Genomic DNA, 10,290 nt, shown 5'->3' on the forward strand with positions numbered 1-10,290 from the left:
CGCTTACTACTGGCTCCGCGACCGAGAGGTCGCTGGAGATCATTTCCCTGTCTGGGTTCGGTCCCGTGGTTGCGGTGGTGGCGATCGTAATGGCGGCGCGCGACCAATCGGAAGCGACCGTCCGAACGTGGGAGCGCAAGTTTCAACAACGTTTTGCAATCGATGTGGTTTGTATATTTAGAAAAAATCAAAAAACAAAAAAAAAAAAACAAGATTGCAACTGCCAATTCTAACGATTAATAATACAAACAATTAAAATTATTTATTATTTATTATAATGCTGTAAAATTCAAAACAAACTTCTGGAGGTTTCGCGATTGTAACCTGCGACAATTTTTTTCGTCACTCGAGGAAAATTAAAAAAAAAAAAAAAAAACAAGTAAGTAAAAAGAGTATAAAATATTCCGTGTGAAAATTTTCCGCAGACGTTAGCTCTCGGATGAGAACCGCAGGTCTAATATTTTATGCAACGGATTGATAATACCGAGTTTCTCTCACGTATCATTAAACTTTATCTCGCGCATTTATTTTCTCTCCCATTTGCATAATATGTAAAAACTTCTCAAAACCGCATATCATCGTCTTATTGTATATCGAGTTGACGAAAGTGGATTATGAATGTAAAACAAAAAATACAGCGTCGTCCGAAAATTTGTTTTTATATGTATTTTACAGAAGAGTGTGCGTGTTGTTTTTTGTCAATTATGTATATAAATGTTTAGTCGTAAGTTTTTAATTAGATATATGTACGTTTATTTCGATTTGCATCTTTTCCACAAGAACACGCAAGCCAACAAATGGAAGACGGTGTAAAGAAGAAGCATGAGAACGATGTCGAGCCAAAAATCGCGCTCGTCGAAGTCGTAACGGTCCAACACCTCGACTCCGTCGGTGAGACATGGCAGTTCCGGATGGGTGATTTCGCAGGCTGTTCGACATAAGACATAAATCCGTCACATAACTTTGTAGAAGATACGACACACCCGGTGTGTGTGTGTGTGTGTGTGTGTTTGACTTTTACACGTGACTTACATATGTTATGCACACCTCTCCATTGGATGATATTGAGAGCTTCCGTTGAGTGCAGCAGCCAGGAGAAATATCGCACCCATCGAACGTATACAGGCAATGAGCTGTCAAGCGAATAAAACACAACCAGTCAGTACCAGAGAAATTCACACGCAAAACTGTGTATATGTAAATTTTTTAAATTTAAATTTCGTTTTTTATTGATGAAAAAAAAAAATATTTTAGAGACAGTATCACTCGCAATGATGCGATGATTACCCGAGTTTAATAAAAGGACCCATGGTCATCATGAGAATGTTATCTAACGGCACCAGGTACGCCATTGCCAGCGGCACATTTCCGTAGACGGTCGAGAAGAAACATCCTAAGGTGTAAAAACTTCCGCGTGAACCATATATGTGATATACAATAGAATTCCGCTACCCGCGCGCGGAATTTAATCAACAACGCGTGTATACTCACCGCAAGCGGTGGACACGTTTATCGTCATTACAACTACCAACATGGTTAAGCCGAGCGCGTCCATCGCGGGACGCAATCCGGTGACCCAGTACATTATTGCGGTAAACAGTAGCGGTTCAACCAGTAAACCGGGTATCTGAAAATTTCAACTCGCGTAACTCAAAGAGGATCCGCGAAAAACCGAAGCGAAGAACGAGAACGCGCTTAAAAATAATTAGGCTTACCAGCGATATCATACGCGCTATGTAATAAAGGTGAACGGAATACATGCCCGCTTTGTACTCTCGAAGAAGGAGCGGCAACTCCTGCGGTATTAACGCCAAGGTCGCGTACATGGGAAAGAATGTGTTTTCGCACACGAGGAGATATATTACACCCTCCACAGCCTGAACGCCCAATTGATCAAGCTCAACGGCTCCCACGAAACACAGGCCGGCGGTCGTTGCGATGCACTGCAGCAAATGTGAAACGTCTTTAATGTTTTCGTAAAAAAATGCCAATTTTACTCGAAGTAAAGATTTCAAACTACTTAATCGGTTCTCCAGGTTGTTTTTTTTTTTTTTCCCCCGTATTCGAAGAATCGCTTGAACGATTTCAAGATGACCTCACCACTTTCTGCAGTATCCTGATCAACTGCACCGAGGGATCTCTCAGGACTTGCAAGAATCCACGATGGATCAGCCAGTACAATCGCAACCAGCAACATGGTCCCTGACTGAATAAAAACATTGTGAGTGAAAAAAAACTTACTCCGATTAAAATTTCTCAGAACGAATGAGAAAGAATTATACTCACAAGGCGTTCGAGTTTCGAATATCCTCTTTGCGCTGAAAAACAAAGACATGCACATGTAAAGTTCGTTTAATTGTTGAAAACTGTGTGTGTCGTCATCTCTACTATGATGTACTTGACCGCGAGCTGCTTACGGCGTACTGTGAACGAGCGGTGTCGCGCTCCCGTTGCAACGCGACGTCAATCTCGTTGCACGCCTCGTTAGTGAGAAACGCGTCGCATATCTTCTGCGCGACTATTCCGTCCGCGTCGCCGGGTGCGAGCGCTAAAGTTGCCACCAAAAAATCGGCCGGATTATAATTGGGCGGACACACGTAGCCTTGACTATTAGCGACACGATATATGCAACAATGCAACCAATCACAACGATATTCAATTAGATTTCAGCATGTCACGAACGAGGGGAGAAAACAAACGTACTTGGCGAAAAATTGTATCGCTTTCTCGCTGCTTCCGGCGAACGCCACTCTGCCGCCAGCCAGAAGGATTATGCGATGAAAGTTACCGAAGATGGTCGAGCTCGGTTGATGTATGGTGCACAGGATCGTGCGGCCGCGCGACGCGAAGGACATCATGTGCGACGCGAGGACGCCGGCCGAGTGCGCGTCCTGTCCCGTGGTCGGTTCATCCAGAAACACTATCTCCGGATCGGTCAGTAGCTGAACAAAAAAAAAAAAAAAACGAAATGTCAATCGCGCGAAAAAAAAATCCTTCGTGCGGGGAATTAAATCTACTTACTTCGGTGGCGAAAGCCAATCGTTTCTTCTCTCCGCCCGAAAGAACCTTGTCGTCGTCGCCGCCGCCAATGCGAGTGTCGCGTCTCTCGAGCAAACCGACGTCTCTCAGCAAACGATCGATCTTCAATCGAATGTCCGAGATGCGAATTCTCTTGTCTAGTTTCATTCTAGCCTGATGTGCGAGAAGTGTTAAAAAAATAAAAAAAAAAAGGATAGAGAATATTTCGAGATTAAAATAAAATGTAGAAAAAACTTTTAAGCACAGAGCTCACCATAAACCAGATGTGTTCGAACACCGTCAACGTCTCGATGAACAGGTCCTCCTGGTGCATAAAACCGCTGTGACGTCTCATGTACGAAGAAGTGGTCGGCACGCCGTTGACGCGAATGTCACCGTGCACCACAATACCGGCTGTTAAATCAAGTGAAAAAATGAAAGCGAACGTTGTGAAACGAAAAGCCTCGTTTTCTTTCTCTCTCTTTTTTTTCTACACGTGTGCTTTGAAAAAAAAAAAAAAATCTCTCTTGCAAGGATTCTACTTACATCCCGTGCGAAATGCCAACGCGGTCATCAACGAGCTTTTTCCAGCGCCGCTGCATTGTGAAAAAAAAACGTGTCACATATGGGCAAAAATTAATTTCCATTAGACGTAATACACACCGTAATACGCCAGTTGATGCAAATATGACAAGCGTGTATAATTTGTAACAATTTACCTGCCTCCCAAAATTGCGGTGAGCTCGCCGGGTCGTACCACACCTCGGACTGAAACAAACAAAAAAAATTGACAATTGAATTGCACACACAAATGTCACACTGTTTATCGGCGATTTTTTTCGTAATGATGTCACAAAGAGTACCGCTATTGATGATCTGCTTGCTCACGGTGTGCCGGTCCATCGCGTAAACAGACAGATTCTGCCAGGAAAGCATTGTTTCTTGTTCCTACTTTGCGCAATATGTATCTATAGATTCTTGTCTGTTTAGATTCTAAAGCTCGAGAGACGGGACGAAAAAGGCACGAGATGAAGATCGGCACTAAAAGCGGGTCTCTCCGCGGCACTTGCTTCTCGTCAGCCGTGCTACTGCCACCACTCGATATTCGCTTGCTTCCCTTCTTCGCCTTTGTTCGCAACTGAATACACACGTATCTCTCACCAATGCATCGGGGGAACTCTTGTAAATCTGAGTTAATTGCAAAACATCCTTCGATTCGATGTATTTTTTGTGTAAATTTTTTCTTCTCCGGACATACAAAAGTTGAATTGCGATATCGTAGTTTTTCAATCCTGATTTTTTTCAAAAATTACCGTCCAACGCAAATTTCAAATTTGCATCCTGCTGTTTGAATTCTCAAGTGCGAAATGTGTTTGTTGCGATTGCGTTGATTGCGAGAGAGGAAGAAAAAACGTCGAGTCTCTCCTCAAATATTTCAATGTTCCGCGCAATAATTGCGCGTGTAATTTTCGACGATGATTACGTTGATAAGATAAAAAATAAGATTCGGCAAACATTACGCATAACCGTTTTGCGAAACTGTGGCGCGCTGGATCTCTGTACTCTCGCGCGGGTGTAGAGAGAATATAATTTTGTGCGCGCGCGTAAAATCTCAAGGTTTTTTTCACTCACGTATCCGAAAAATGAACCCCTTCGCGTCGCAAGGAAGAAACGTTCGCGACTCGTGCGGTAATTGAAAACCGAAACCTTATATGTACCGTCAAGCGACAGACAGACATGTGTGGCGAGAGAGTTCAAGCCGATCTTATTTCGCGCCATAGGAATTAATCGTATATCGTTGTATCTAATCGCAACGAGCATGGCTACGAAATACTATATGCGCGCACTCAATGATTTTTCAATCACCCGATGTCTCTTCTCGCATAAAATCGGGCTTGCTCTCGACAGCTCTCGAGTTCACTTTTCTCGGTTCAGCTACTTCGTTCGTTGGTTTTACGTTCACCTCTTTCTTGAGAAGAACTCCCAAGTATCCGGACAGGATGCGAACGAATTGTCTGGACAACCGAGTGTGCGTATGTATGTACGTACGTATCTGGAAAGGCAAGGAGTTGATGCAAAAATGCATTATTAACGGTACCAAGTGTGCGATCTCCAAATGTCTTCCCAAGATTTGTTTCTTATATACGTATGTATCGCGCGCGGTCGCACCGGTATACATGGCAACCGGTTTGTAATAATATCTACGTGTCGAACGAAAAAGAGATGTAAACCCCGATATAGGAAACAACGTACGTGTGAGTACGTAAGTACGTGCGGTGCGTTGTTCCGTTCGAGGCACATTTTTTTTTCTTATTGCGCGATTTTTTGCGGTCAGCGAACGATACGTGAGATTTATGTGTGTGTGTGTACGTATGTGCGTGTGTACGTGTGAATAGTCTCGAGATCTTGTAACAATTCTCACGGCTGCAAGTCCAAATCTGCGGTTCTAAAATTTTTGCAACGTTTTATATGTGTCGTATATACGTTCGGTCATTTAATGAAAACTTGAAAACTCGGGTCTTGAAACGACCCACTAGTTCTGGATGCGCTTTATTGATGAAAACGAAAGGAAGAGAATACAACGTTTTGATTAAGATGATTTATTTATTGAACACTATACGTTTACGCACAGGCGTGCGTGAGAACAACCTGTGGTTCTTCGCAGGTCAGACGCTGTCTTCATTCGTAAGATGACGAATGGATGACGATGACGATGATGATGATGATGATGATGATGATATTGCTTGGCGGTGACGTTACTTGGAGCGGCGAGTCTTGGACAGTAGCGCGAGAAACGCCAGGAAACGAAATACTAAGATAAGAGCGAACAGGCAGACAATATCCGTCAAGAAATCTTCCTTTTTGAAATTGTACGTTTCAAGGATCGTGAGTCCTGACCTAGGACACGACACGTTGTTTCTGGTGCACGCTATGAAGTCGATCTCCGACCACTGATTGATAAGAAGCGCCTCGTTGCCGTAACGAAACCAGGATAAGTATGAGAACCACTTGAAGTAGAATGGCACTGATCTGTCATATGTAATGCGACGTGTAAGTTATTTTTGTTGCAGATATTCTTATAGATGATATCTCTTGTATACGGATCGTCTTTAAAATATACTTACGCTGTGTTTAAGAAGAAACCGCCGAAAAGCAGAAACGGTATTATCACCGGAGGACCCACGGAAAGAGCCATCGCCACGCCGTTGCTGATGCACGATATTAGATATCCTGTGAGAAACAAAACAAGTCGAGTGAAACGATGAAGAGGATGTTTGAAGAAACTGTCGTGATATATTTCTTAAGAAAGTTTGGTCTAAATTATACCGAATGAAGTCGACACATTGGCTACGAGCGCCACTATCGCAGCGGCGATGAAGAAGTGCTTCACATCGGGATAGAGGCCGATCATGGGGTAAGCGATGGCGGTGAAGAGCAGCGGTATCGCCAGAAATATCGGCGCTTCCGCAAGCGTTTTGCAGATGAAGTAGACGTCCGTGCGATACATGCCGTTTCTGTGCTCGCGAAGAAATATCGGTAATTCCGCGCAAAACACCTGTGTGTGCGGATGCAATACGAAAATTTTAATGTAGAATCAAAAAATTTTACTGTGAATTTTACTCGATTGATTTGTAATTTGCGCGTAGCGTCTCTCACGTTAATAACCGCAAATACGTTCTGAAAGGTCATGTTGGTGAGGAAGATGAACAGGGCGCCGTTGATGTTCATCGCGCCGTCCTGATCCATTTGCTGGCCGAAGTAAATGACGCCGATCAACAGCGAGACCATCTGCGAATGGAAAAAAATTCAAATTAGTTCTCTCGCGAGACTGTCTTTTGTGTTACGTCTTTTTATCGGAGATTATAAGAAAACAATAATAAAAACATAATAATTAAAAAAAAGATAATAAAAATTAAACAACCTTTTTTTTAAAAAGAAGAAAAAAATATCGAAAATAAAAAAAAACATTAAAACTCGATTACATAAATAATTTATATTGTCATCTTAATATCTCTCAGTTAGTTTTACAAAATGGAACGGAAAAGAAGAGATTTTTCTTTAATTTTGCAAAACAGTAAAAAAAAAAAAACAAGAATTTCAATTGACACGCACGATAGTTTGCAGGAAGCGAACTTTGATGAGCAGAGGTTCCTTGATCACCGAGAGCCAGGATCGCCACAGAACGGCGCGAAATTGCTCGCACCAGCTTGCTTTGTAGGGCGATCGATCGGAATTTTTCGAATTTTTCAGAGAATCCTCGAATTCGCCGTGAACCATGACTTCCAAAGCGATCTTCATGCCGTATTCGCTTCTTTGAAAGGTGTCGCATGTCGTTTTAATCGCGTGTCTACAGATCACCTCGCGTCCCGGCACCACAGCCAGCATTTGTATGAAATAATCTGCGGGATTGTAGTTACTAGGACACGCAGCGCCGAGCCTAAGACAGATCAAATGTCGTAAACAACGCCGATGAGACGATAATAATTATTTAGTTTCAAACTGGATCAAATCTGTGTGTATTTGATATATCTCTGTGTGTACAGGTTTTTCTTCTGGATTTATTCTATTAACATTTTTGAATTATTCTATTAACGTTTTTCTAATAATACACACATTGGAAATTTTTTTTTTTCAACAACGCGAGGATCACACGAGTTGTTTTTGTGAAATTTTTTCGCAGCCTTATATGTTAAAAAAAAAATAATAATAATAATTTCTAAAAAATGCGAAACTTCGAAGTAAATATTTGTTTGCCGGAAAACTTACGACTTGAAAAAAGAACAAGCTTGCGCGGCTGTACCCATGAAAGCGACTCTTCCTTCGGCCATCAATAAAATTCTGTCGAACAAAGCGAACAGCTCCGACGAGGGTTGATGCAAAGTAACAACGATTGTTTTGCCACGTTCTATCGAAATCGATTCAAATTTGTGTTAACCCTGCAACTCTTGCCAAATAATTTTTCGCAAGATTTTCTTTTTTTTTCTTACTCGTTCACGCACACTCACTCGCCAATGTTTTTAGGATGGAAATAACCTGATGGGCCATGAAGGAATCCAGACCGGACGTTGGTTCGTCGCAGAACATCAACGGAGGATCGGTGAGAACTTCCGAGGCGAAGGACAGTCTCTTCATCTCGCCTCCCGAAAGACCTTTTACTTTACCGGGTACACCGATTGTGGTATTTCGACACTTGGTAAGAGCGAGCTGTTTTCGAAAGAGAATATTCATAAAAATTTGTATAGAAATATTGTGTGTGACAAATTTACAAAATATACGTATTTGTAAAGTCAGTAAACATACAAATATATAGAAACATCAGTTCTTGTATGAAAAAGGAAGAAAAAATCTAGCAAATCCAAGGTTCATGTAATTCGATATTCGATAGTCGATTATTTTGCAGATTTATTTACCGCTCGCTCGTACGTAATCTATTCATACAGTGCGTAATATACCTCGTTGATGACCTCGTTCACTCTCTTCATTCTTTGTGCGTGAGGTATGTGCCGGTCCATTCGCACCGCCGCTTGAAACGTCAGATGTTCGACCACGGTCAACGTGGCGAAGAACAGGTCCTCCTGCTGCACGTAGGCCATCCTCGAGGTAAGGACACCTGCCGTTACTTTCTGACCGTTGGCTGCCATCACACCGGACACGGATACCCCGCGTGTTGAACGAAACGTCAGCGCGTTCAACAAGGTTGTCTTGCCCGCGCCCGACGCGCCCATAATTACGAGCAATTCGCCGGAATACGCCATTCCGCGTACTAAAAATATTATTTTTTTTTTTTTTCCCGTCCGAGAAAAATACGAGACATTGCACTTACGTGTACGTTTCTTCATCAATTTTGCTATTTCGACGCTGTCGTTACTTTGTGTATTTTTTTTGTTTGTTTGTTACTTAGATATAAATCGTTTTTAATGAGCAAATATAAAACAAGCAGAGCGCGCGCACAGTTGTTGCGAAACTGCGACGATTTAAAGAAAACTTTACGGTTCTTCGGATGTTTTTTTTTTTTTTTTTACCGTCTTTTAGTATGTGCTTTTGCGCGACGGATTTTCTGGGCCTGAACATCAGCCGATCCCATATCCTGTCGGTTTTCGTGCTGTAGTAAACGTTCACGTCGCTCCACGTGTACGTGATTCTGTTGTTGTAAATCTCGTGATCGAAGTTCACACCGTTCGCAATCGGTTTTAAACTGAAGGAGGTCTCCGGACTCGAATCGTGCGACGCGTTCCTCTCATCCTACAACGATCGTAATAGTTTTTTTATTTTTTTTTTATTTTTTTATCTCACTTCAACGCGAATGCTATAAGCTTTTATTAAAAAAAAAAAAAATGTATCTTTTTGTTTCATTAAAAAAAATATTTGTTCGCAAATCTCACGACACTTTTGCGGCACGTGATTTCGCTCATACTCACGGTGGAAATCGTGTGATAAGTGACTCTGTGAATTTTGCTACTGGTGGACGTTGTCGGCGTTGACGGTATCAACGGCTCCGTTTCCTCGGTAGCCGTCATTTTCTTTTATTTTTGTTCCTCGTTTTTTGACTTTCTCCTTTGTAACGGCCTCGCCTCTTCGATGAGATTGCACAGAGACACGTTTCTAATCCGATTACGAGCGTGTAACGCTCTTCTCGTCGCAGCGCGCGCGATTCCTCCAGAGATGATTCGCAATTGAGAGAAAGAGAAAGAGAGAGAGAGAGTGCAAGGAGAGTTTAAGAGAGAGAAAGAGAGATCGGTTTTATTTACAACAGACCAATACAGACTTACGCACGTCGTACAAAATTACATATTCTAATTATTATTTGAGAGACGACAATATGTACGTTGTGTGTATAAAAGAATTAAATTTTTTCTCCGAGAGAGAGAGAAGAAAACGTAACGCGCATTCGATATTTGCCGCGTAAAATAATTTATATAATTATATATATATATAATATACATATATATATATTATACATATATATATATATAATATGTAGCACAAACCACGCTCAAGTAGAGATCACTCGGAAAGCAAGAAGTCCTTTTCGCCGAAGTTACGGAATCGCGAATGCGTATACACCTGTGTACGTCGCGAGAACGTACACGATATAAATCGGTCGGAGGCGCACAAACGCCCCTCTCTCATTCCATTGGTTTCCCATTGCGTGTATGTATTGGCAAGCCCTATCTGTGCTCCCCTGGTGGGGTCTCTCTCGCGCAAATCCATTCACAAAACATAAAAAGCAATATGATTACAAAAAAGAAAAAAAAAAAAAAATAAAATAAA

At 41.9% G+C, this 10,290-nt stretch overlaps 2 protein-coding genes across 4 annotated transcripts; both read right to left on the minus strand.

Moving 5' to 3' along the window:
* Positions 1-418: 418 nt before the first annotated feature.
* On the minus strand, positions 419-5,252 carry LOC109855342 (protein scarlet). The gene is made up of 14 exons (XM_020429508.1): positions 3,882-5,252; positions 3,738-3,786; positions 3,565-3,614; positions 3,293-3,432; positions 3,022-3,192; positions 2,704-2,942; positions 2,418-2,607; positions 2,287-2,318; positions 2,101-2,206; positions 1,716-1,943; positions 1,492-1,627; positions 1,288-1,393; positions 1,033-1,133; positions 419-928 (listed from the first exon to the last, which is right to left on the minus strand). The coding sequence occupies exons 1-14, from the start codon at positions 3,952-3,954 to the stop codon at positions 753-755; spliced, it is 1,797 nt and encodes a 598-aa protein (XP_020285097.1). The 5' UTR covers positions 3,955-5,252; the 3' UTR covers positions 419-752.
* Positions 5,253-5,278: 26 nt separating this feature from the next.
* Positions 5,279-10,284, minus strand: LOC109855340 (protein white). 3 transcript variants are annotated; one of them, XM_020429507.1, is made up of 11 exons: positions 10,008-10,284; positions 9,438-9,592; positions 9,042-9,261; positions 8,472-8,782; positions 8,025-8,223; positions 7,786-7,924; positions 7,132-7,456; positions 6,676-6,807; positions 6,346-6,574; positions 6,144-6,249; positions 5,279-6,048 (listed from the first exon to the last, which is right to left on the minus strand). In XM_020429507.1, exons 2-11 carry the CDS (start codon positions 9,534-9,536, stop codon positions 5,775-5,777), a joined length of 2,034 nt encoding a protein of 677 aa, XP_020285096.1. In that variant the 5' UTR covers positions 9,537-9,592; positions 10,008-10,284; the 3' UTR covers positions 5,279-5,774. The 3 variants fall into 3 exon arrangements, with proteins under 3 accessions (XP_020285096.1, XP_020285095.1, XP_020285094.1); XM_020429506.1 differs by having other exon boundaries at positions 9,438-9,621; XM_020429505.1 differs by having other exon boundaries at positions 9,438-9,673.
* Between the last annotated feature and the right edge of the window lie 6 nt (positions 10,285-10,290).

Source organism: Pseudomyrmex gracilis, unplaced genomic scaffold, assembly GCF_002006095.1.
Source record: "Pseudomyrmex gracilis isolate BER0280 unplaced genomic scaffold, ASM200609v1 scaffold_87, whole genome shotgun sequence".
NCBI lineage: Eukaryota > Metazoa > Arthropoda > Insecta > Hymenoptera > Formicidae > Pseudomyrmex > Pseudomyrmex gracilis.

Coding starts and splice junctions, on each gene's coding strand:
- LOC109855342 (XM_020429508.1), bottom strand. CDS start 3,954: ATGCTTTCCTGGCAGAATCTGTCTGTTTACGCGATGGACCGGCACACC. Junction 2,943..3,021: donor GATTGGCTTTCGCCACCGAA/GTAAGTAGATTT, acceptor TTTTTTGTTCAG/CTACTGACCGATCCGGAGAT. Junction 1,628..1,715: donor TAGCGCGTATGATATCGCTG/GTAAGCCTAATT, acceptor TGAAATTTTCAG/ATACCCGGTTTACTGGTTGA.
- LOC109855340 (XM_020429507.1), bottom strand. CDS start 9,536: ATGACGGCTACCGAGGAAACGGAGCCGTTGATACCGTCAACGCCGACA. Junction 6,575..6,675: donor ACGTATTTGCGGTTATTAAC/GTGAGAGACGCT, acceptor CCGCACACACAG/GTGTTTTGCGCGGAATTACC. Junction 6,250..6,345: donor CAATGTGTCGACTTCATTCG/GTATAATTTAGA, acceptor TGTTTCTCACAG/GATATCTAATATCGTGCATC.